The sequence below is a fragment of the Polyodon spathula genome, chromosome 5 (genome assembly GCF_017654505.1).
Source record: "Polyodon spathula isolate WHYD16114869_AA chromosome 5, ASM1765450v1, whole genome shotgun sequence".
Taxonomy (NCBI): domain Eukaryota; kingdom Metazoa; phylum Chordata; class Actinopteri; order Acipenseriformes; family Polyodontidae; genus Polyodon; species Polyodon spathula.
Genome location: NC_054538.1, coordinates 62,020,038 through 62,047,183, shown reverse-complemented (window position 1 = coordinate 62,047,183; position 27,146 = coordinate 62,020,038). Strand labels below are relative to the sequence as shown.

The 27,146-nt window shown below is 36.6% G+C and overlaps 1 protein-coding gene across 1 annotated transcript in view; it reads right to left on the bottom strand.

The window, feature by feature from the left end:
• Positions 1-26,214, bottom strand: part of LOC121316430 (ubiquitin carboxyl-terminal hydrolase 34-like) — a 78,725-nt gene extending 52,511 nt beyond the window's left edge. Inside the window, exons 1-15 of the mRNA XM_041251500.1 lie at positions 25,896-26,214; positions 18,574-18,661; positions 17,487-17,910; positions 12,944-12,994; positions 12,474-12,623; positions 12,277-12,344; positions 11,752-11,944; positions 10,782-10,843; positions 10,476-10,557; positions 10,217-10,309; positions 9,833-9,958; positions 9,340-9,469; positions 7,779-7,909; positions 5,223-5,878; positions 4,604-4,815 (exon numbers count right to left, since the gene is read on the bottom strand). Coding sequence (XP_041107434.1) covers positions 4,604-4,815; positions 5,223-5,878; positions 7,779-7,909; positions 9,340-9,469; positions 9,833-9,958; positions 10,217-10,309; positions 10,476-10,557; positions 10,782-10,843; positions 11,752-11,944; positions 12,277-12,344; positions 12,474-12,623; positions 12,944-12,994; positions 17,487-17,910; positions 18,574-18,661; positions 25,896-25,938 — 2,509 coding nt within the window. The 5' untranslated portion in view covers positions 25,939-26,214. The remainder of the gene's footprint in view (positions 1-4,603; positions 4,816-5,222; positions 5,879-7,778; positions 7,910-9,339; positions 9,470-9,832; positions 9,959-10,216; positions 10,310-10,475; positions 10,558-10,781; positions 10,844-11,751; positions 11,945-12,276; positions 12,345-12,473; positions 12,624-12,943; positions 12,995-17,486; positions 17,911-18,573; positions 18,662-25,895) is intronic.
• Positions 26,215-27,146: the final 932 nt, after the last annotated feature.

Here is a 27,146-nt window from a genome sequence, read left to right as displayed (position 1 = left end):
TGCAAAAATGAAGCCAAGTTGCCATGTGGGAAAAATGATCACTTGTAAAGTGGAAGTACATATAAAAGTTAATTACTATTAGGATACAAGAAAATTGAACACTGCAATGTACAAAATATGAAGACAATATTGCATATGTCCAAATTTGAAATAAACATTCCTTTAAAACAAACCTCTCCTTAAAACCAGGATGGTTTGCACAATTAAAGTTGACAGAAAATCAAATCATACAGATATGAACTGAACTGCAAAGCAACTTCTCAAAGTTTGAGGTATTCATCATTTGGAAATGAAAATGTCACATACAGGCTTGTCACCAGCCCCCTAAAAAACATTTGCAAAATAACGCCCTTACACTAATTCAACAACTGCACTGATAAAAAAAAGAGGACCAACGAAGCTCATTTTATTCACAATAAATGCACAGTAAATCAAACTACCTTCTTCAATAAAAATAAACTAACCTTTTCAGTGAAGCATATAAATTGTTGGTGGTACTACTATATCCTAATGATCCAGGTGCTAGCATTAGTTCCACATTTTACTGACAAAAGATAAAACAGAACCAAAACTGAAAGAACTTGGACTAACTAGCTGTCATTTATGCATTTAAAATGTTCTTTCCTTTATATATTAAAAAAAAAAAAAAAAAAAAACTGGCCCTTTAGTCAGTCGTGCCCACCTTAATGACTCTCCTCGCCCCGCCCCCAGTTTGCACACCACTGAAATGACCAAAAACATGTTTGTTGATGAAAGGTGCTGGCATATGCAAACGCTGTCTGCGTAACCTTTGTTAGTTTTGTCTGTTAAATTACTCTGTGTAGACCTAATTTAGCCCTAATAAACAGTTAAAATCCAAAGTATTGAAAGAAAATAGTTAGTTCAGGGCTAAGGAATAAGCAGTAAACTGGGTGAAGCTGCATAAGTGAAAAGGATGCTGCATGGACCAACTTGCCAGTAATTTGAGGAACACCTTGCATACTAAGCACCTGGATTCAAAGGGGTGTTTTAGCCCACTGCTCGAGTCTTAATCTGGAATATACTTTAGGTTACATGGATCTAGATCAGAAACTATTTAAATAAAATTATTTGTATGTGATTTTGCCACTTCCAACTGACTGTAGGAACAACGGGGCTACCAGGAAAATTGTAATTACGTTTAATGTCTCTTAATACATCATTTTATTCGTTCTACATTACGTCTAATTGTATAATACATTGGTATGAGTGACGCAGTAAAGCTGTATTCATCTCATTTGTCACAAAAAAAGACGTGTGTAATAATGGTGTGTCACATTCCCTTGTCTGCACAAATTCAGCCCGTTTTTCGGTTAAAAACTTTCATTTCTGTTTGACTGAAAACTGACTGTTAGAAACAGCTGATAAAGTTGATCATTTAAAAAAGTTAAGAAATAAATCAAACTGATCATAACCGGCTTGCATCTCTAAATCAGACCTATGCACAGTAACTAACAGGAATGAAAGCTTCTGGGGAATAGGAAATTCAATTTTGTAAAAAATGACCAATTACACACACCCCCCCCCCCCACTTTGTATCAATTTACTAATATTTAAACATGACATTTCAACAAATATAAATGTTGATAGATCAAATAAGTAAATTAATAAATATTACCACTTTTTTTTTTTTTTTTTTTTTTATTAAAGCCAAGACTTTCAGACTCTCTTTGCTGTAATAAGTAAAACACCTGAAGACGCTTCAAACATGTCATAACATTTACAAACATCACTTGGCTCATTGCTGGCATTAAAATAAATCAGGAAAACTTAATTATATTACAACAGTCCAAAAAAATAACACTGTAGCTCAGTCTTATTATTGCTGGCATTACAACAACAAATATTAAATAGTTTTAGTAACAGTCTAGTAATTTAACATGAGAGTAACCGCCCGTAACATATCCACCTTAACCAATGGGACAATGGGCTTCAGGATCTCGTCACGGTATCGCTGTGCATTCAAATTGCCATCGATAAAATGCAACTGTGTTCATTATCCATAGCTTATGCCTGCCCATACCATAACCCCACCGTCACCATGGGGCACTTGGTTCAAAATGTTGACATCAGCAAACCGCTCGCTCACACGACGCCGTACACGCTGTCTGCCATCTGCCCGGTACAGTAGAAACCGGGATTCATCCGTGAAGAGCACACTTCTCCAGCGTGCCAGTGGCCGTCGAAGGTAAGCATTTGCCCACTGAAGTCGGTTACAACGGCAAACTGCAGTCAGGTCAAGACCCTGGTGAGGATGATGAGCACACTGAGGCGGTTTCTGACAGTTTGTGCAGAAATTCTTTGGTCGTGCAAATCCACAGTTTCATCAGCTGTCCGAGTGGCTGGTCTCAGATGATCCCGCAGATGAAGAAGCCGGATGTGGAGGTCCTGGGCTGGCGGGGTTACACGTGGTCTGCGGTTGTGAGGCCGGTTGGGCGTACTGCCAAATTCTCTAAAACTACGTTGGAGGTGGCTTATGGTAGAGAAATGAACATTCAATTCTCTGGCAACAACTCTGGTGGACATTCATGCCAACTGCATGCTCCCTCAAAACTTGAGACATCTGTGGCATTGTTGACAAAACTGCACATTTTAGAGTGGCCTTTTGTTGTCCCCAGCACAAGGTGCACCTGTGTAATCATCATGCTGTTTAATCGGCTTCTTGATACGCCACACCTATCAGGTGGATGGATTATCTTGGCAAAGGAGAAATGCTCACTAACAGGGATGTAAACACATGTGTGCACAAAATTTGAGAGAAATAAGCTTTTTGTGCTTATGGAAAATTTCTGGGATCTTATTTCAGCTCATGAAACCACTTTACATGTTGCATTTATATTTTTGTTCAGTGTACATATATATATATAAGGCTGAGGTGATGTATCGATTTTTTGGCAACTCTAGATAGTCAAGCCTGTGCATCATTTTTGTGTAAAGTGTTTAAGCAAAGGAAAGCTTTTATTTTTTATTAAAATTTGGAATCGGAAATGATTTTTTGCATTAAGTGCAGAGCGTCTCTGCTCCCCTCAGGTCTGACTCTCTGAATCTGCACGCGATTGAGCTCACCTTCTCCCCCCTGCGACTGTTTACTGATGAGACTGGATCTGTGCAGAAGTCTTCAAAGTAACAGAGCTAGTTAAGAGCGTTGTGCTACAATTACAAATACTGTATGGATCGAGCTACAAATACAATGTCTTCCGATGTTTGACAATAATTTTCTAAAGTAAGACGGCAAGAAAGAAAAGTAAAGAAAGTAATGGTTTGGGATACTCCGGTAATAAAACTAATTTGTGTGACCATTTAATGAGATGCAGAGGTCACGCTAGACTTAAATTTGGATTTGTAAAAAGCATACCATCTCAAAATCTGTGTTTTCAACCAGAACACCAGTGTTTTTACATATTGCATCAACATAGTTATATTATTTTCCAGTGTAACTATTTCAGATTAATAAAGTTAACATGCACAACAGACACGGTATAAATAATGGTAGTAGAAATAGACAGACAAGCTTCCCATGAAAGGTTTTCTTTTGACAATCCCACATTCACAATGTAAGAATCAGTGTTGTAGAACATGTACCAATGTCTCTGCGGGTAGCTGTCAACATCATAACTACTTACAGTTTTGCTGTTTAAAAAAGTTATTTAAAATTTTCCTTTTAGCACCTGTCAAACAATGACTCGAGCTCTTTCCAGATCAAAGTGTTACTAATTCTCAGGAGCTTCCGTTAAAATTGTCATGTTAGATAATCCTCATGTAAACGAGAGCGTTTGCTGGTTTGCACTCTGTTCTGACAGATGAAACCATGTTCTGCTGGTACACAAGACACAGGTATCGTAATTGCTTCAGGTTTTGCGAAAGCAGGAAATATGTGGAATAATTCTCAATAAAAACCCTGCAGGCCTCATCCATGGTCTTAAAACCATGATTTGTGAGCATGTGCTTTACTTGTCCAAATTCATGGCTGAGATTTCAACAGGTAAGATGCTCCGATATAGATTAGTGAGTCGACTCGCTACCAGGGATGTGCGCAGTGCTATATGGGATACTGAAACCTCCACGGCTTGCTTTTTTTTTTTTTTTTTTTTTTTTTTTAGAGAATGCACAGAGCAGTGGAAGCATTTTTACACGTAATATAAAGCCAATTATTGGATATGGATGAAAAGGGGAATGTTGTGTGTTTTATTAATTTCCTGCGTAGTTTTTCACCTGATTGGTTGTAGTGCTGACTGGTTATGGATTGAAAACAACCTTTTTTTTTTTTTGCTTTGACCCCCTCAACTGGTACAAAGCAACACCAATAAGACAGCATGGGAGTACTGAGCAAGGTTGGCAAGGATGGGGTTAAATCTATTCCTGCCAACAATCACAGGTGTGACCTTTCTCCAGTTAGGTAATTGAGTGATAATTGGAGAATGGCCACCTGTATATAATATTGTGATATGTTTTATGGTAGAGAAGGTGAATGCACAACCAACTGATTTTGTTTAAACCTGTTATTTTGCCCTTAGGAGATAGCTGCCCAGCCAGCACCCCTAGAGACAGCTGCAGTGCCACAGTAACAATTAGGTTTTTATCCTACCTTGACTAAGGTGCTCATGGTAGATTGATGCTAAATTGGGCAGGTGTTGGAGGTGAGATGTTAGCTCTGCATGGGAGTTGATTTGTACCAGTTCCTCCTCACAGCCCGACTCCTCCCCATCAAAATCAGCCATGTTCTTCTCAGACTTTGCACTGACTTGGGAGCTACTGCAACTCACATCATCAGCACTCAGCATGTCGTCAACTATGTGTCTGCAATGAAATGTATTTTCATGCATTTAAAAATTAATAATTAATTCATCCCTCACTGTCCTTTTATCAGTTCATATTAAAAGGCATCAAATAACCCAACTTTAAATGAATACATACCACTACATTAAAAATAAATAAATAAATAATAATTTAAAAAAAAGATGATTCACATATGCCCTTTGGACTGCCTACAACCTTGTCAAATTAACTGTCAAGCAGGGTCACAGTCAAAAAAGCTGGGAGAACAGTGATTTGAAGTCAGGATCTCTTATGTAGTTGTCTATTCTTTTCTTCTGCTCTAATAGAATAAAACTTGCCTGAAGACATACCAGCTGAACTAATTTGTGTAAAACAAGAGCTTACATAAAACCTTGCAGTTTAGATGCAGAACTACAGCAGACACATACCCCTCGTGCGCATGGTGGTGAGGATGGTGGTGGTGATGCTGTGGACCAATAAAACGCCTGCAGTTAAACAATTCGCTGCCTATCGCCTCCCCCAGGAAGTCACCAGGCCGTGAAATGCAAGGGTCTTGGGAGCCTTGTGATAAGTGAGCCGAATTAATTTCCTCAGCCATATCATGGTCGTTGTCTTCTGGGTGTGAGCAGGCATCCAGCAATCGCATCCTACTGTCCACTGAGGACACAGCCTCAGGATTGAATGTAAGGTCCTTGCCTGTACCACTGTTAGCCCCTGATCTGTCTGTGGCACCCTGAGGCTCCCCCAGACAAACTGGGATTGCGTGGAATTCTGATTTCCTCTTCCTGAGCTCAGGGTTCCTGGACTCACTCTGAGGGCTACGTCCCCTCTCTACCTCTATCTCCTCTTCTTCCTCTTCCTCCTCCTCCTCCTCCTCCTCCTCATCCGCCTCTTCTTTCAGGGCCTCACTGTCGGCCATGTCCTCAGAGTGGACCTCACTCCCTGGGCTGCCGGCTGATTGGCTGGCGTGGCTCGAATTCACTTCATTGCTGGATCCGTCGCTACGCCCGCTGCTGCTACCCGGACCACTGCTGGCATCTTCCCCACTGTTAGCTGTCTCGTCCGAGCTGCCCTGCATGGATTCCTGGAGATAAAAAATAAAAGTGTAGTATACATAGATACAGGTCACAGGATATAGATTGTGACATGTAATCAGAAATCAAAATTGTACTACAAAAATGATAGATGAAAATAAAATGCCAATATGTATGTAAACAAAATTGTATTGATTCAGTAAATGGAAAAAATTTAAATTAATCTATAGACAAAAATTAGCTTGCTTATGGTAAAACCTGAAAAGAAAAAAACAACTAGAAACGTGAGTTTTAGTGAACAAAAACAAAGCATACCCAGTAGTAGAAGATGAAATGGTTTATAAACATTTTTACAAAAAGACTGCGTCACAGATATATCCAGAGGTTAAAAACAATATTGTACTAATACAGTAAATGCTCACTGAGCACCACCAGCAATGAGGCTGTATTGAGAGAATCACAGTATACAACTTGGTACCAACTATAAAGACCCTATGTCAAAGCACGTCAAAGACCCTATATCAAAGCTTTGACACTGCGGCAGCAACGTTGCAAAATTTTTTTAAAAATAAATAAATAAAAAAAGAAGGGGTCGGGAAAGGTTTCAGTTTTCATTTAAATTCTCACGATCTTGACCTCGAAAGTATGAAGCTAGCCATTGTCATCCGGAAATCAAAAACAGTTACATGGCTCCAATTTGGCAGCCATCTTAAGCCACAAAAAACTGAAGTTTCTAGCTTAAACGGCTTGAGATATTAGCACTAGTGAGCAGTATGACAGCAGGCGGGGGCGCTGGAAATAGGGGTGCTGGGGGTGCATTTTCTAGATTTTTCTTGAATTAGGTTCTGCATTATCATATTGAGATTTTTAGCACTTTGTAGCTAATACTATCATTGCATCAAAGGGTATGAATACCTCTGAATTAGCATTTTTAGAGTTTTGCAAAAGAAACTGCTGAAATAAATCATTGCAGACATCTATTTATTGTAACTTGTTCCTAATTCACAAAAGCAAAACTTTTGCTACAAAAGATTTTTCCTAAAATGATATGATTTCAAGAGATTTCTAAAATTTACAAATTACCAATGGGGTATGTAAACTTTTGACTACAACATACATACATATATCTCTCTCTCTCTCTCTCTCTCTCTCATATATATATATATATATATATATATATATATATATATATATATATATATACACACACTCTCTCATCTCTATATATATATATATATATATATATATATATATATATATATATATATATATATATATATATATTATATATATATATATATATAATTTATTCTCTCAGAATTTCCTTTACTTTTCCTTTTGAGAAACCATGTATGTCTTGATGTCGCCATGCTGTCTAGACATGAATACTTGATGTGTCACTAGTGTACTCTAAGTTGTTACACTTTTGACAAGTACTTAGACTTGTCTTTTTGTTTATTTCACCACATTTTACAAAAACGTGCTCCAAAAGTACATGTAACAATTCATTAACAATTAATTCTTATTCCAAAGCTAGTTGAACAGAATGCCTACTTCAGTTTTATAATCTGTTTTTATTTCCTGCAAAATTAAAATCACAATACCCCTGACATCATTTTGTTGATTGATATTCTAACAGTACACAATAAATTCAACCAACTGCTGCTAAGATATTTACAACATATCTGTAACTAGGCCAAAATACTTATAAATTAAGCATTTTTACACTCCACACTTCCTGATCTGTTTTTACACAAGTTTTCCACCACTGTCTTACAACCTACGGTTTCTAGAAGTCTGTGTCAAGCACACATTTACAACGCTTTAGTTTCAGGAATACTCACAAATGTTCTGGTTTTCATAACGTTCATAAGGGTACATAGAAAACAAAGAATTTCTATACTGGCGTGTTAAGCCATTTGAGCATTACTTTGAATACCAGCATCATACCTCTGTGTCGGAAAGCCTCTGCTGCACACGTTTTGCCCGGTTCATGATCGGCTCATCCATTTCAATGTCACTGCCTCCGCTGTGATGGGTGTCACTGTTATCACTGCTCTCAGGGCTAGCAGCAGGAGAGCCTAAATAAAGACAGAGAAAGTGAGAAATAGAGCCAGATGCTAATTCCAGACTGCTTGCACCTGCAGAAAAACATGTGCAAGACTTACTTTCTATTTAAGAGCTATTCTGGAGTAGCAGAAGTAAAAGTGGATATATTCTTTACAAATTAAAATACTGGGAATAGAGGCAATAGCTCAGTTTTTAAACTGAACGCCTCTTCACAATTTAAATTTCATCTCAAATTTATATTACTGCAACCCAGTAAGCAATAAAGAAGGACCAATTATCGTTTATTCATCCAAAAAAGTAGTAGTTACCAAAATAGGATAAGACAAACTGCCCCCAGCCGATAATCCCTTTGAACCCTGCTGGAGCACAAGGGCCAATGCAGCAATCCCTGTGGGCCCCCAGCCAAGGCTAGCAAACTGGTGCAAGCCGGATTCAAACCACGCTTCCATGACTCGCTCTGCACTCCGAGTCTCAAGTTATAATCAGGGATCACAGTTTTCCGCAATAACAAAAAACCAAATCCTCCAATTTAAAAAAGTAAATAAAATACACACATCTGTGTTATTCCGCAACTAAAATAAAAGGCTAAAATTGAGTGCACCCACCCCCCCTCCCCCCAGATTACTTAGTTTTTAGAGGAAGTATTTACTGGTACACTTTCAAATTCGAAAGAAGTTACAAGCTCAGAGTGCCAATCAATAAATAATATAAACAAACTTTTCATTTTAATTTGAAACATTACAAATACGTCTATATACTAATAATAAACTTCCAAAAAATAGTATTTATATTAGTTTATCTCGAGTTAGTCTTTGTCACCTGGATGGCTATTGCCAAATCTGACCCAATCTTTAGGGGTCATTTTTATTTATCGTTTGCAGCATCTTTACACAGCCTGTTGAGTAGTAAAAATGCACTGAAGTAAACTGCAGCTACGTAAACTGCAGCTACGTTTCAGCATGAATGTGACGTGAGTGTGTCTCGCTCACCAGAAGCAGTTTTATTGGTAGGTAGGTAGGTTTTATTGGTAAGTAGGTTTACTGAATTTAAGCAAAATTGCCTGTGTTGATGATTACCTATGATAAGTGTATTGATTTGGTTATAAACAACCAAGATCATCCACTTTTTTTCCACATTATTCCACAGCAAATTGATTCCTAGGATCCACAGTTATAATGTCTTCATTTTTTTTTTAAATAATTACTTTTCAGAACCAAGTTAAAACTGGTAAAAAATATCCCATACCTAAAGCTACTTTTTAATAACACTTTAACTGCCTATGATGCCTTCATGTGATCGCAAAAGGGATACACAAAAGGGATACCACACAAAGGAATTTACAGCTCTCTCTGGGCGATTGTCTAAACTTACCCAGTGAATGGAATACACATTTCGAAACAAAAAACTTAATTTCTGGACGCACACTTGGAATTCTACTAACCTTTTTTATTTCCCATGGGGAGGTTTGTATTCAGCAGAGAAGCAAAAGAGCTCTGCTTGGACAGCTGAGCCTTGGCAGCCAGCGCATTGTTCCAAAGGGCTTTAATAAGCATTGAAGCCAAATACAAGGTCTGTGAACACAGCCAAAATGAAATTATCTCTGAAAAGATCTGCATTAAATCAAGTTAGGTGACAACCAAGATCACTAAATTGCCAACAGAAGTACTTTGGAAGTATTGCACTACTGTCTTAACCAAGTAAGATACAAACGAATGGAGCTGTTGCTCCAAATATTTCCAAAGATTATGAATACAAACATCTTTATTATTAAAAAAGAAAACAGAACATTATCAAGATTGATTCATTTGTCCAAACCAAATGATTGATCATATCCCACTGTCTTTCTGTCAGAAAATGTTAATTATTAATTGCAAGATAGTATTACTTATTTTGACTCTCTGCACCATTTTCAAATGTAAGGAACAAGCAAGTACCTGCTCAGTATGTGCACTAGGGTGAAGTGCCGATACAAGATTAAGAAGGTGACGAAGTGGCACAGGGTCCAAGTTCTTGATCAACGACGGAAATAAATCGTGGATGTATCGACTACAGTGTTTCAACTGGAAAAACAAGAATTATAGTAACTGCAAACTTTAGTTGCATATACAAATAAGTTTATTTCTCAACAGTTGTTCATTCTCTACAGGAATATCTTATTTGTGCATTTGAGTTCATAGCAGACAGTCATTTCTACTATTTTTAACTTACAAAAAGCTCTGCACCAACTGTGATCCACTGAACTTTAATTCCAGAGCAACTGTCACTACGAAAATACATATCACATATTATGGAGTATTTTGCTTCAGTCTGATAATTACCTGAGCTGCTGCCCAAATGCAGTCTACGTGTTGAGTGCTAAGCCTCCCTTCAGCAGCGAGAAAATTCAGGATAACTTGGCACTGTTTAATGATCTGAAAAAACAGCATTTTTTTAAACACGAGTTGCAATTGCAAAGTGGTATACACTGTATGAAGTATGCACTGTATCATTAACTGTTTCTGAAATGTGGAGGTTAAAACAATTGAGGCCACAGAACAGTTTATTTTAATTGGAAAATACCAATATGCAGACACTTACCTCAATGTGCAAATTTGGTCCAAAGATATGCTCAACAACATTGTTATTGATTAGCCAATCTGCAAGCTCCTTTGCAATTGATCTATAACGTAAATCAGTTTGCAATAAATACAAATGTATAGTATGAACACACTTCTACAAAAAAAAAAGAAAAATCGGAAAGGAAGAATAGAAATATTCCTTGGAACAGTTTACTATAAAATGTAGAACAGTAAACAGAGAAACAGTAGTTCTCCAATAAATCACTAATTTAATTTTTTTTACTATAATACCCTAACAATTCATTTCTGTTATTATAAAACTTACGTTTCGGTGTCCGACACTAGCGATTCATTATTACATACATCGTTGAAGGTGTGTAGTTGATTCTGAAAGAAATATGAAAATACTGTAAAGAAAGGAAACAGCTATATTACACAAGAAAAGGAAGTTATGTGTATTAAAATAACTTTATTGGAGTGTTAGGATTCATCTTCCTTGCCAGTATGAGCAGCAGCGTGTAAGGACATCGGGAAAGGACACCTGCTGTTTTGGGGCTGTCCTGTGTTATTTTATTGTTTGTTAGTTGTGTATTTTAAATGTTTATAATTCTTCATTTGTTTGTATGTCTGCTATCTTTTCATCTGCCATTTCTCTATTTATCCTTCTTTTTCCAGTTTCTTTTTCCTCCTTATAAGAAATAGTTTTAAAAAATGTAACTTATTTTTATATTTTTAATATTAAGTTTCTTTCGATAAAATTGACTGCTAAATAAACAACATGTACATTAAGACACCACTACAATGTTGACTTTCTTTATTCACTATTTAAATAAGACATTTCATATTGATTTTCCCACAAGTACTGAAATACAGCAATTTACAATGCAGTGATTTACTGTCTTACTGAGAAAGAATTCAAACCCATGAAACTTCTTACTTCAAGCTAGGATTTCTTTTTTTACAATCAAAGATTAGATGGACAATACTTCTGACTTCAAACTTTACTAAACCTACTTCTGTTCTTGTCTCAGGTGTTAGTAAAGCACTGAGTGTGCACCAACATATTTCTAAAAGCAGACAGTGGTGTCTCCTCTGTTCTAATCCTTTCGCATTAAAGACATAAATCAAATTTTATAAAACTTGGTTTCTGTTTAGTACTACTAAAAACTTAAACGTTTCAACCATCACCAAGCTCAAATTGTACAAGAAAAACCTACGCTTTAAATATGGAAACTTTTTCACTGTACTTTATATTATAATTTCCTACAAATTAAATTAATTTTGAAAATACTTACAGTTATTTGGCTCAGACCAGCCAACCGCATTGTTAGAGTGGGAGACATGAAGTATTTGAAAGCAAGATCAAGGCTCTCTTTGTCAAAACACAAAGCGGTGTCCAAGGGCTCCTTAACTGTACTCCACATTAAATCTGCCATGTTGCGGGCTGCACTCTGCCTTAATTCCTGATCCGACAGTTTACATAAATACCTGGAATAAGAATAGAAAATCTGTCAAAGCACATAGTTCTCCTCTCTGCTGTTAAGCCTAAAGGTGCTGTATTAGAGGGGCTCCCACAGCTGCTGGAACAACTAAAGCAATTTGTCCTCCTCTGCACCCATGTCATTTTCTTTTACTGGGCAGAAGGGCATGATTTCAGGTAGTAGGAATCAAAAAAACTAAATGCTTAAAATGAACAAATATTCAAGTTCATCAATTCCCTGTACATTGTTCTTCATACAGCAGCACACACAAACATTAATACCAATATACTGTATCATACACAAATATCACCCACCAATAGTTACTTGTAGACATCTTACCTTATTACATAGGTCCGGAAGGGTATTATATGCTGCATAACAGCAGGTATATGCAACCATATTCTGATCTGTTAAAGAAAACACACCAAACCAGTTCATTAAGTGTTTGTAGAACACTGTAGTGTATTGTTTTGAAAATCTTCTAAATGGAGTAGATTTTCGACAAAGAACTATAAAATGAAGATGAAGTTACTCACATTTGATACAACAGTTATAAAAGCATGTGCTATTGGAAATGGCAGTGTTTCAGGGGTTCCCGATTCAAAGCAATCCTTCATGAGTGAAAGGCCATGCTTGCCACAAAAGAGGCAAACATAACGAAGCAAGTGCAAAGGTACTTCTACATCCTGGTAAAATAAGAGGAGAAAGAATTGTAAATCAGTGCAGAGATGTATTATTCAAAACAGTAAACAAGAGATGAAAAAAGACTCCCCATCTTTCTATCAGTTTGAACCAACTTAGAAAACAGAAAAACTGGAATGAATACATTAGAATATATTTATTTAAAAAGGTATTATTTTACAAATAGTTTGTCAAGTAAACAGCAAGAGTAATTGAGGTGTAATCAGTGTACACATTCCTAGATCACCAAGTACTGTTACTATACGCCATAATTATTACTATTGGATCAGCAATGTGACCTACATATACAATAAAATGCACTTACATTCATGTCACAAAACGATCCTAGTATATTGCTTTCTTGAGCTGAAATATCCTGAAATAAAAAATAAGACCACTTGGTTTTAGCTGTATTTCTACGAAGTAACTTGACATTTTTTACACTTTTAGGCAAACCATAAACAACTTGCAGGAAAGAATTGTTAAATTACTGGTTTGAGTGCTAGTTCTAAACCACTTCTCTCTGAAAACATGCTATTACATTTGCTTCAAAATAGGGTGCCATGACTTTAAGCAAAAGATATAAACAGGATATAAACAATCCAAATGTTACAGATACATCATGCAAACTATGCATTTATCATATGACCTCATACAGGTTTATTAATGTGTCCGCACTATTAACTAGAAAGTGGGTATTCATTTAATTTGCCTATTTGTCATATGATGATTTGTTCTGCAAAAAAAAAAGAAGAAAAAGTTTCTTTACATTTAAAAGCATAAAATAGTTCTAGAATTGTATCCTTTGGTCTGTATTATTACCATTATCTTTATTTGTATATAGAGCCTTTCAGTGGACCACCATCACAAAGTGCTTTACAGAGGTAGGCTGTGAACTGTGCATTACATGCAGTCACTTACAATAGGACAGTGATTAAACTTCTCTTCTGCAGGATGGAGCACAAGGAGGTTAAGTGATTTGTTCAGGGTCACACAGTGAATCAGTCAGTAGTAGCGGTGGGATTTGAACCAGTGACCTTCTGGTTACAAGCCCTGGACTTTAACCAGTGGACCACACTGCCTCTTAACTATGCAATTTGTAAAAATTGTAAATTTGTTACACATTTTCTCCAAAGATAAACAACCATTTGAACGAGTTGTGAATCTGTTTAATTAAGGTACATGCTGTTAAATTATTGTGGCAAATCGTACCCAATATATATATTGCTATAATTTAATTGATTTCAGATTTTCATATGTGAAAAATGCAGATACTGTATTATGGTAAAAGTCATTTTGATTTTTAATGGTAAATTTATTTGAAGCTGTTAGGAGAAGAATAATTTATCAAACAGTCATTGCAGACATTTCAATGCTCTACTGCTGGTCATAGGAAAAGCTGCGATTGATCTTCAAATCTGAGCCAATGTTTTTAGAGAATAGATGGCAAACATTTAGAATGTTTCAGTTTTTCTCTGGAGAAATGTGTCTCTTTTACATAGGCAAATGTGAGATCTACAAAGTGATGGCAAAACATTTCATATAAGATTTACGAGAATTGTTTTATTAGTGGGGCTGCAACGAAGGGTACATTTTGACCTTCGAAGGTTCGAACCTTCGATGGTACTCATTTGCATAATTTACTGGTGACGTCACTGTATCTACTTGTTTATTTCACTGAAAATCCTATTTCACGTGTAATCCATGTAAATGGAATAAAACATTCACATGTAGTTTAAATACATCATATAGAACAGTAACATTGTTTTATAATTTAAATAAAAATGCATGTTTATTTACACCTAATTGAAGATGTTTGCAATACATATAGTAAGCTTGCATTGCACAACTGCAGCAGACTTAAGCAAAACAAAGCTTTAACAGTCACCGTTCCAAGCAATAATAATAATAATAATAATAATAATAATAATAATAATAACTGAACTTACACTTGTCAAGTGACCTCCAGGATGAGTCGCTTGCACAGTTTACATTCAACTTTTTATTTGGTCGTCTGTGCATTTAACAAAAAAATCCCGAACAGCAGTGAGACATTTCTTTAAAGACAGCTTACACTATACAATGCTTTGCTGTCGAGATGGAGAATGAAGAAATTAAAGGTTTGCTTCTGGATAACACGAGTTGGAGCGGAGAAGGGGCGGACGGTGCTCATTTTTTTAAATTAAAATTATTAGTGTTAGCGTATATTTTGTATGTTTCAAACATATTCTACCATAACACTTATCTTACATGGTCTTGTACACTAGATATTCAGTACATATTTTACTGAAGCACTATAAAACTGTACCGCCCCAGTGCTTTGGATATTATACCCTGCTCCATATATGGCGGTGGCACCATATAGTTGCTATGTATAACGATTCGGTAGTGAATTTTAATACAACAACTTTTGTATACGTAATATGAATTATACAAATCACAAGATTCAAATTTTGCATGCGAGTGACATATAATGTATGATTTATAGTATTCATATATTGTCAAACAGTTTCTGTTAACAGGAAAGAAAGAAAAAAAAACTGCGTCAATGGAGTCAGACGAACCTTCAAAAGGTTTAAAACAATCTTCGAATCCCTGGCTAGCGATCGAACCTTCGAACACAGCCCTATTTATTACTTCTATGTACTTTAAGCTATTCCCCTGCAAAACAGCTTTTTTTAAAAATTGTTTACAGGTTTATTTTGGAACACTAGAATGGCAAATCCGATATTAACATTTTGGAATATTTTTTACAGCTAAACTATAAAACCCTGTGTGACCCTCTCTCAACTAAACTTTGGCATCACTATATATACACACTATATATTTGATAAGCACAAATTTTCTTTCAAGAGATAGCTTGTTGTGCGGACGTGTGAATACAGCATATATGCATCATCTTGCTTTTGTTATACTAGTTTTTTAACTTAGAAAAATAATTAAAAAGTAAAATAAATAAATAAATCACATGACCTGGTGCCGGTCAGATTTACAATTTTAGGCAGAACAGACTTAAATCATACCGGACTCCAGAATACAGGTTCTGGATTGTAGCGGGTACGACACCATTAACTTCAATCGGGATTTGGTTGGGACCCAAAAATTACGCTAAATTATACAGAATGCTGCTATGCAGAGGGGCTGGATTAGACAGGGTTTTACTGTAGCAAACAAATCAGTAAACCAAAAAGCCTTTGAGACAGTGAATTGTCAAAGGAGATTCCAATGGAGCCAGTTGGACATTGGTTGACAACTGTACGTCTTGTTTACTAAATACTTGATATTCTTGTATAGATCATTGTTCCATCAAATATGTGAATTATTTAATGAGCAAGTCAACTCAAAAGTAGTGGTATATTTAGTGTCCATAAATCCTTGAATTATCCTCCCTTCAAAAATATTTTATTAAGCAAAACATCACCGGTGCAAACCCTGCAGTGTTGTTTTACTTTCCTACCACTGAATGTTGTGCAAGTCTTGGCAGTCCCCTTAAAATGGGCAACCAACCTCCCACCTCCTAGCACATTTTGCCCACGGCAACTGTTCTTAAATTATGGGTCGTGAACACATTTCTGGCAGGTCGTAGCGTGGGAAAATAAAGAAAGCTTTAAAACACGCTTTTCCAACAAAAGCCCAGCAGTAATCTGTTGACAGCGCTGCTCGCTTATGACGTGCTTGTACGTACTCGACATTTTTTTTTTTTTCCTGAATGGCTTTTGCGATACGATCAACCAACTGGAGTAGCTGCATTGTATTTGCGGTAGCCCAATCATAAGTTAGCTAGGTGGGACATAAACTGTGTCTGTTTCAAGTGCAGGCACTAACTGTAAGCTCAACCAATAGGAGAGTCAAATATCTGCCAAGTTTTATGCAGCTGTCCGACCAAAAGCAAGCAGAGGCCGTTCACGGTATTTGCATGAAAACTGAAGGCGAGCGAGTAGCCAAATCCAAATGGAAAGTGAAAGATTCGACAGCTGACCAGTCATGCGTGAGCTGAGGCTGGGTGTTAATATGCCGGGTAAGCACTGAATTTCGCCAACTGTTATTGAGAAAAAGAGTACATTTCAGTATGTAGAATTTAATTTTTTATTTCTATTTTTTTTTTTTTTTATTTCACCAGACAATGGAAACACCATAGTCGATTTAGTTAAGAATCCACTTTCTCGTAATAATTGTACTGGAGATGAGCGATCTTTAAAACAGAGAGGTGTCGACAAATTTTTCAAATTGTAACAAAGCGAGACATTATCTACTCTCTTATTTTTGTTTATTCATGGTTATCTGTGTAAACATGCCATTTAAAAAACATTTGCATTGCGTATTTTATGTAAATTAGTTTAAAAATAGGTGCAGCACGCACAATTACTACTTGAGACTTGGCCTTAGAGTGCCTTCTTGCGAGATATATATATATATAACGAGAAGGCAGTGTGTAAGATAAGATCCTATGCAATAGTCAGCGTGCCCACAAACAGCCAAATAGATCAATTTATGCCCGTGCCAAAATTACTTTGAGGACCGCTGTCCTAGCACCACAAACTAGCAAAGTGGTTGAATATTAAGTCACTGCTTCAAACATAAGTTCTCTCTTTCATTGGGTAAGTTATATAAAAATAATAAAGAAGCCACAACAGTACAAAATGGCAATTAAAAAAAAAACAATCCTAACAAATATACTGTTTACTTGAACGATTACAAAGCAATTCTTCCTTAAGTGTTACAAAAGGTTAGTCAATCACCAGCCACATTTATCCACCATTCATAGCACACAGAGCAACAAAATGTTAATTACACTTAAATTAATAACTTTCATTGAAAGAATGTTATTTGATGCAAGCATGTTCAACGTGAAGTGCAGTACAGCCTACCTCTATTGTAGGATGAGTGTTATGTTTGTACGCAGTATATAAAGGAAACTGGATCTGAAAGATCTTTGCCACACATAACAGCAGCTTTTCTTTCTCCTCTGTATTCCAAGCGCTAAAGGGATCAGGGCTCTTTGCTGAAACATCCTCCGTTCTCCCACAAGCCGCTGAGCTGTCCGGCTTGCTCTCTGTTGTGTTTTGTCCTTCACTCTCCCCATCTTCTTCATTGGAATCTCTTTCCACATTAACAGGTTCATCGCTCTGCTGAGTCACGTCTGCCCAATCGGAATCAGTATCATTAGTGCAAGATTTATAAAGCTGGTCCTGAAGAGCTTGAACTTGAGCGACTACCAAGTTTATGAGTGCATAAACCACCTGGTTAAAGACTTCTAGATGCTTGTATTCCTTGAAGCAACACAGACACTGCCTGTAAACAAAATCACATGTATTTAGAAACTACAGAAAGAAAACAAAGAGAAAAAACAATGATGTTCTTGGACTTGTAACAATTTACACTATGCTGTAATTCATCTAAAAGGAAACTGTAGTTAGCATACACCAATACAACAAAATACTTGAATATTAACAATTTACCTGAACGGAGCTATATTTGCTATACATAATTCTACTGTACTGTGTATAATTAAGCAGAGCCTCACATACCAGTAGTTCCACTTGTTTCCTTGGAGAGTTTACTAGAACACACCTGAGCCTGTTACACACTGTGGCTAATCAAGCTTGTAGTAAAACCTGGAATGGGAGAGTCTTATTTCGATCCCTCAAGAACAGTAATGGGACTTGCAAATGATTTCAACAGTCTCTGTTTAAACTGTAACCAAATTTATAAACACTAAATAAACAGTGCATGGGAGTGAGTCTCTCTGGTGTATTTGTTTTGTAAGAAATTATACAAACCACCAGAAATGGCCCTATTTTAAGGATTTAAATGACAACAATATTACAGTCTTGAGTTGATACTTAGACCATGTGTCTGAACTACTGATATGTACAGAAGTAAAAAAAAAAAAAAAAAAAAAAGTGCAAGTGATACAAATAAACAAACTTCAGAATAGTAAAATGATAAATGTACCTTTGGGTCCAAGAATTAATGTAACTAAATATCCTAAGAGCATGATCCTTTTTTAGCTGCAAGCCATCACTGCTATCTGCATCCGATACTGCAAAAAAAGAATTAAAAAATTAGCAAAAACCCAAAGTGGCAATGAAAGTTGGAGGATTACTCATTTCTACAAGCTTCACCAACCTTGCGAAGGAAAATAAATTAAACCATGTGATGAATGTATCTGAATGCAATAGATGTAACAGTGAAAAATAATACCTTTAAGGGTTGTTTTTCAAATCAAAACTAGAAGAAGCAATTCAAAGCCACAGAACATAAAATGCCAGCAGACTATATTCTGCTGAAATTTAGTGTTTAGTCACATGCCTGGGAATGAGACTGAAAGCTGTAACAGTACTTAACAAAAATGAAACTTTGCCTGATCCATCCATTGGATTTTAATTAGTTTTTTTGACAGACTAACAGTTACACAATTAAAACAGTGAAATGACAAGCGTCAATAGGCTTGCTTAACAAATGTTCTATCATCCTATAATAATCAATAGCTTAAAGGGAACCTGCCAATGTCTGTGCGCAAGTATGTCTGCAAATCACAAGAATAGCCCTATAAAACCACATGGCAGAGGTTCAGTTTGGCTTCATAAGCTACCATGTTCGCAGGGGGGGGACTTCTGAATTGGAAGCCCTGCATGAACCCATGGATCAGCTATGTTGTTAAGTTAAGATAGAGGCCATTTTTATAGCTTGTTCTTGCAGACACAGTCATACTGTTAAAACGAAAACTGTAAAAAGGTGCTGTCTGTATAATTTATACAGTATGTTATCCAAAGGCTAGGCCACAGAAAATAAGATATTGACATTAACACTTCATTGCAGGTATATGGCATGTTTTTATGTCTCTCTACAATGATCACGTGTGCTATTGCACCAAGGACAGAGAAGACATCAGAATTACACTACAGGGCAAATATTCACTTGTTTCTAAGGAATTTGTCCTACAGCATGGCAGGAGGAAAATGTGTACTCAAACAGGACGAACATGGTATTCACAGATACATTACCTAAAACCTGTACATGTCAATCACCTCCTTGATGTGGATGATGTGGTTTTTCAGGACTGGGATATAGATCGCTGATCCTGTCAACCATACTAGGCTACACCTGCTGAAACTTCGCAAATTTGTGTTGTCCAATGTAAACAAACCCACACCCTCTGAAAGACATCCCATCTAGCCTTCTGGTCTTTCATTTTCTTATTAATGGAGCATTTGTATCCTCAAATGATTCACACAGTGCTTATGGATTAACAGTTTGAATTGTTGATCATTAAACACATTTAACACTACTGTAGCTCCAGGTGAAGAAGCAAGAGCGATGCAAGTGGTTTTGTAGCTAACACATTAGAAAGCACCTAATCACATTAACAGAGCATGCAAAAAAAACAACAAATAAAAAGAAAGTGTGAACTGTAAAACCTTGCAAAATCCTGGGCAGTTAGCACTTGGTAAAAGCCAAATTCCTGTTCTCTAAAGCAGAGTGACAACTTCATGTTTTACCAACAAATATGGGCAGCCCTACCCCTTCCGAACTGGAAGCAATGTGTGTCATTTTGAGCCATCTATGAATACTAATATATATACAGCCTGATTCAGAGAAACTTATTTAGTGGTAAGACAAAGAAAAATGCTGTAAATAACATGTTTTTATACATGTATGTCTAAGCAGAATACATACTAATAAATACTTAAAAAAAAATTGTGTTAAAAAAGCAAACTTTGTATGATTTCTGAAGTACTTTATAAAGTTCCCCAGTGTTTTCTGAAAAAAAGGGCACCGTTTCCAAGAAGCTACTGTAAAAAATGTTTTTTTTTTGTGAATTTTTAGGAATAGACCCCTAATAAAAGGGCTTCACCCTATTAAGAAACAAAACTCATGCGTTTTAATAGGGGGGGTCCGTGAACAACAATGAGATGGGAATGTAAATAAGCACATACTGAATATTCTTAACAGCCTTTGATTACATTTCTAATTGAATATTCAATGAGTATCATTTAACACGGCGCTATTCAGCAGGCAAGAGTATGTAGTTGTCTTGGTGGAGTATTGGGAACAAAGGATTAAAACTATGCTTTCCTCTATATGAAGAATCCTACCAACCAATCTTTACGAGAATGAAGAAATGCACGTTTATATCAACATCAGATTACATACTGTACATATACAGCAGGTACAATCAACTACAGGGAGCAACAAGTGAATAAGAAGATACTAGTGTGAACAAAATCCATGAGAGTTGAGGGTTTTACACAGTACTAGGTGAAGGAGAAAGTTGTCTACATTTGCACTTAATTAGTAACAGCATGTGATTTGGTCTTTTACTTTTTTTTTTTTTTTTTTTTTTTTTAAACCCTGGATTTTAATTTAATTTATTTATTCTTCAAGTCTAACTTCAACTGAATCACTCATTAGGTGACAGGCTGCTGTGCTTTAGGTTTTCAGTGGGAGCCTTTACGCTGTGGTCTGTATCAAGAGTAGGTAGAGTCCCGTATGTTGAAGAACTTACAGATTTCGAGTCCTCATGAGAGTCAATGGCAAAACGAATAAAACTTGCTGCATTCGGACAGCACAATATTTGTCACAAGACTTCATAACCTAAAAACACTTCTCTTTGATCTGTTTTAAAAATAAATAAATACTATAACATTAAGAATATCCTCAAATATTTTCCATTTCGTTTAACATTTTATAATACTGTAGCAATACAGCATCAACAAATGCTGGTAACCAGCACTAGCATGGGATTCTAAATTATTTCCAGATAGTTTTGTTTTTTAAAGCCAAAGAAGGAAAGGTTATCAAACTTTCAAAACAAAGTTACGCAATTTATTTCCCATGCGAGTTTAAATTCTTAGAACTAATTTACCAGCAATCAAATGTAAAGCCAATGTTAGTCCTTTCAACAAGAGTACTAATACAGTACCAAGCCCTAAAGTACTTCAGAAACAAGGCAATTTGAAGAAGTGTAAGATCCAATGGGGAAAGCCAGACCATTTTATTGAGGTTCAAAACTTAACTGCATTCGGGGTTTTCAAACGATATTTGCGTCGGCTACTTTTATCTCAAAATATTCAGATTATTTTCTGATATTATTGTACCCCCTACACCCCCCCCAAAAAAAAAAAACATTATTTTGTTATGAGATATTGTGGTGTTATATCATATATAGAAACTGTCTCCCTTAATAAGAAAGGCATAATGGGATATCAGCTGATCCCTTGTCAGCTGACAGCAGAAAACAAATGGGAGAGAGAGATATGAGGAAGAGAGTTGAGAGAAAGCATGCCAAACTTTGAAAATAAATCTGGGTCAGACTTAATACTTGGTACCAATAGGCACTGTAACATCTGTTCAAGTTTATCTTTATGAAGAAGAGTTGTTTTATTAAGGTTCATTTTTTTAAATATGTGGTACGTTATACACACTAACAAATGCATTAGTTTTACTTAAGTACATTTAAAAATCTTGACATAAACCATGCACATCATGAAAAAACAAACTGATATTTCTGACATTTGTCTTCAATTAAAATGGGTTGATAAGTCTGTACCGCAATTTGTTTTAAATGTCCATACTTTTCATTAAATTACCAAATTATTATTTATTTACTTTTAAACTGCTTCTTTTGTTATACTGTCTTGCAATATACCTTTGACACCAATCGGTACTGGAATCTTTTGTAAGGTCGGAATAGGGTTCTCCATTTTTAGTTGCATTATTAAAACTAGAATGTTTTTTCTTTTACTATAGTATTGACTTATTTTGTTCAGAAACAGCTTCAGCTATTTGCTCTCTATACAGTATAAAGCTTTTTTTTTTAAATTCTATTCACATTCAAATAACTTAAGCCTTAATTCCCAGTGTGTTCTATAAATCCGACATTACAAATATTACCATGTTTTTAAATAGTGTTATTTGAGACTGAAGCAAAATTAATAATCAATAATTGAAAAACAGATGGGTCACCTTGGATAAAGGCATCAGCTAAATAAATAATAATCGTCAAGTTACCCATTACAGTATGCAACGAGAATAATATTATGCAACTAAATTGAGGAATTTATGAATAGCTTATTTATGAATAGCTTCAGTATCAAAAGACAGTAAATGAAATAGATAGGATAATCTCTGAAAGACAAAGCCAGAGCGTCCAGCACCACCCGCCTGCACCACCAGAGGAAGATTACCCACTGCTCCCGCCCACAACCAGAGGGCAACCTGCCACCACTGCAGATGCTGTGGAGGGGAGCGGGGCAAAAACCAGGCGTCCGGCGACCGGCATGGGTCCAGCCACTGCTGTCGTCACCCCACCCAAGGGTCCACACCTGCCCGGTTCCGCATCGCCCGGGGATTTGTTTCCACGAATGGAGGTCACCATTGGAGCCATGTGTGCTGTGCACAAGGGCAGGGGGCAGGTGTATGTGGCAGGGAAGAAGAGAGCCCTGCTTGTATATTGGTGGTGGTGGTTGGCAGGGATATGGTTCATTCCTATTCCTGCCAAATACATGTGAAAATGTGGCTGTTCCCAAATTAGATAACTATGCTAAGTGGGAACAGCCACATAAGATATAAGAGGGAGCTAGAATCCATTTTGGGGGGTGGGGAGAAAGAGGGTTTTGGCGCCACATGGAGAGACGCAAACGCTCCTCTGTTTAGACTTAAAAACTCACTCTGACAGTGCAAGACTTGGGTGAGAGATTTTGTCTTGACTATTTGTGGTGCATAACTGTTTTGGTTCATACCTTTTATTTATAATAAAAACGTGCACCTGCGTTTCAACTCGCAGTCCAGTGTCAGTCAACTTCCTGGTCTGGGTATGTCATCACACAGCTGTCCTGCTACAATTATATATGGATGTTTACTGTATTCTTCCATTGTTCAGCTATCTGTGTACTTCTTTAGAATGCAGACTTTGCTTGAGTGAAAGAGAATATTTTGCATTACTGAATCGATTTTTCTTAGCAAATCGTTATTTTTTCAGCCAGTCTTGTATTGCTGGGGACTCCTTCATTGCACTGATGGAGTACATTGCCAGACAATACAAGCAGACTACTACTACTCTAGCACATGTTTAAACAATTAAAAAATGTGCCAGAATACACAATTTTTACCCCTTTCAAAATTCTCCAGTGGGAGTGTGGACACCCTGATCGCACCCCCCCCCCCCCCTCACTGCAATGCACCACGATGACGCTGGTGCCCCCTACTTCCTTGCAAGTGCCACATACTTCAAAACTAATTGAAAATACTGCATATTTATGTCAACAAAAAGTTAACATTTTGTTTCAATTAGAAAGTCTGTGTAACTGATCAATGATCATAAAATCTAAAATGGCATTCTGTATAATTAGAATACTTAATATGTTGCAATGCAGAGGTTCTGTTTTTTAAAGGTTCTATAGTGACAGTGTATCAATCAAACTTGCACTTCCTAAATTGATGCTGTTCCATTAGTAAGAACTTCAGGTTTAGGCTCTCATGGTCAACTACAAACTCTACTCTTGGCTAAAACTTTCACGAATTTATTTTGCCCCCATTTGCTACAAGCAACTAGCCATGTGGTTTATCTCAGTAAATAAGACCCTACTTGACCCCATGTGTACTGGAAATAAACTTGTTGCGCCTGATGATGAATTACCTTAATTTTAACTATTAAAGGGAGTCTTCCTCCATTACTAGAAATAGCAACATACAGTACTAAATCGCAACAGAAAACCAGTGTCTATCTGTCCCCATAGAAATACAAAATACAAACAATCAGCCATGAATCACAGTTTTTAAAGATAAGTTTCCATCTAGTATCATATAAAAATAACCTTAGGAGCTATTTTAGAAAAATAATTAGTCAAATGATTTAACATTTTTACTCACCTAGTTACTACCTGTTTAAAGTAATATATTTAATTTAAAAAACTAAATACAAAAAAGGTTTGAAAAAGGTCAAAGTTTTATAAACTTTTACCTATCATAAATAGCACCAATTCTGTTATAAAGTGATTTAAAATGTATATGTATCAATAAAATATAAGTTTGCTGTTAATATCCACACTGACTATCTATTTTTAAATGTTACATTATTAAAATAAAATAATAATAATTACATGTAGTAAGTGAGTGATCTTTGTATTGTAAAGTCATGTAATAAATAACAATAAGATGGCTGCCCCTTCTCTCACCAAGTCAGCTTGAAAAACATATTATTCAAAAGCACACTGTTCACAATACTGTATGTACATAGCCTGCATCTCATGGTAAACTGAACATGGAATTCTCCACACTGTACATAATGTATAGATGTCTGAATACGTTGTCAAGTCATTTGCTAAATTACTGAACAATCCACCCCTAATAATCTAACCAAAAACACTAAACCTGTTTGTGCAGCTCAGGTCCAGAACAGCTAGCTTGGTCTCCCCACTTCAGTTTGACATGTTGCATATCCAGGGCCTGCTGTCAGAATTGATCGGACCAGAACAGAAAACTCACTAGTTCAACCGAATTGTATTTTTTGCACAAAAACACGTTTAAAAAGTGATGTAGCTTTCTGTAATTCCGAAAGAAAAATATGAAATGCAAATGACAAAAACGGGCCTTGAACGACGAAATAAAAATAGTAATTTAAAAAAGCAATCAAGTAGTACTGTATATTGCACCGGTGGTGGTTCTTGCACAATTTATTAAAACAGATTTTAAGCAGCACTGTAAGCATTGCGGTTTACTAATAATATAACACAAAACGTTGCAGACTGATGCCGTAGTCGACTGACTGACTGCTTGTTCACCTGAATGGGCAGATATTTACGTTGCTTACATTTGAATTAATAAAAATACATCTGCACGTCTTTGTGTTTCTGCAGACTTTAATTAAATCGATAGAAACATGCATTTCATAAACCACTGAACAAAGTTTGAATAATACTAAAGACATTAAAATGAAAACAGAAAATAACAAACTTTTAATTTATGGCAAGCTGATATTGGCGTTCCCATGTAACTTTTGTCAGTGGCTTAAAATGTTCCGCCAAAACATAAATTGGTGATTTCAGAAGTCAATATTTTATCTCCCAGCTGTTTGTCCTAAATTAAATCTAGGCCTCTCGTGATACGGTACATGGAATATTTATAAATTCCACCTTTTTAGGCCTAGTAGTCACAGTACTAGTGGTAAAGATAGAAACTGCAAAAAAAAAGTGAACATTAAAAAAATTATAAATAAAAACGAAGCAGCACAAAAATATGGCTTGAAAACGTTAAAATGTTAATGGTTTACTTACTTTCATTTAAAACCTCCACCAGCTCGGCACAGTTTTCACACATTGTTCATTAAAAAGTGTATTCAAACCATTGGAAATTGTTGATTGATTAGGAGTGTTGGAAGCTGGTTGTTTTGAAAAAAAAGAAGCCCGACGGACGATGAAGGCAGGAGGAGAAGGAGGAGATGGGGGAGGTGAATAAATGCAAATGAGACTTATTTTCAAAGTATCGGAGGCTGCGTTGAAAGTGAGAAGGAATAAGGAAGGGTGAATCGGAGTCACTCTCTAATCTGAGTAGCACTGGCAGCAGACACGGCAGCCATTTTGAAGAGGGGGGGAATTGCTGAACATCGACTCTTTCCGCCTCACTCTCCCTCCTCCCTCCTCCCTTTCGTATCCTTTCGTATCCTTTCGGGCTCCCATCTCCGTTGGAGAAAAGGGACTGAGTCACTCTCAGACGGAAGGAAGGGAGAAGCAAAGAGGTTGCAAGATGGCTGCCTAGCAACCTGAAAGTAATAGCAGGGAAAAAAACAGCCAATCGCTTGTTTTATCCGGTTACTGAGCTACGCTTGTTCGCGGCTTGTAGGTGCAGTTATGCTAATTACATTTACAAATGTGGACTGGAGTTTTTAAAACTGGTATCTTTAAAAACAAATGCAATATTTGATTTTATCTGTATACCAAGAAATTGGTGGGAGTATATTTAATAAATAGATAAAAAATACCAGTTAACTACCGCTACCAAATTTATAGGAGGCTCAACCGCGACACATGGTGAGCTGGTGGGTGGTATTGGGTAAAACTGGAGGCTGACAGTTGTCCGAAATAATGAGGTGTCCGTTAATTAATTAATTAATTAATTAATGCATACTATAGGGGGCTCGGGGGAAGGCAGCAGCAGGGCTGGTAGGTCACACACACTTGCAAAGGAGCTGACTCTTGTTCAGCTGTACCAGCTCTATGCTTTAGTGCGAGAGGTCCGGGTTCGCGCCCGCCCTCCGCCTGTGTGTGGATTGCCTCGCCCTGTGTGATGCGCCAGCCTGCGTTAACCGAGATCGCTACCGTGCACTTATGATGCTCAGTTTATTTTAAATGTATATAGCCCTGTTCTCACTTGCATTTTTACAACTGTATTGTTACGGAACAGTATCGCAGTACCTGGAGTTGTTACCGATGTCGTACACGTATAACCATATCGATACGTAACCAAATCAAGAGCAAGTTTCATACCATTGTGGTGTTATTTTGCATTACGCGTTAAAACTGCGTGTA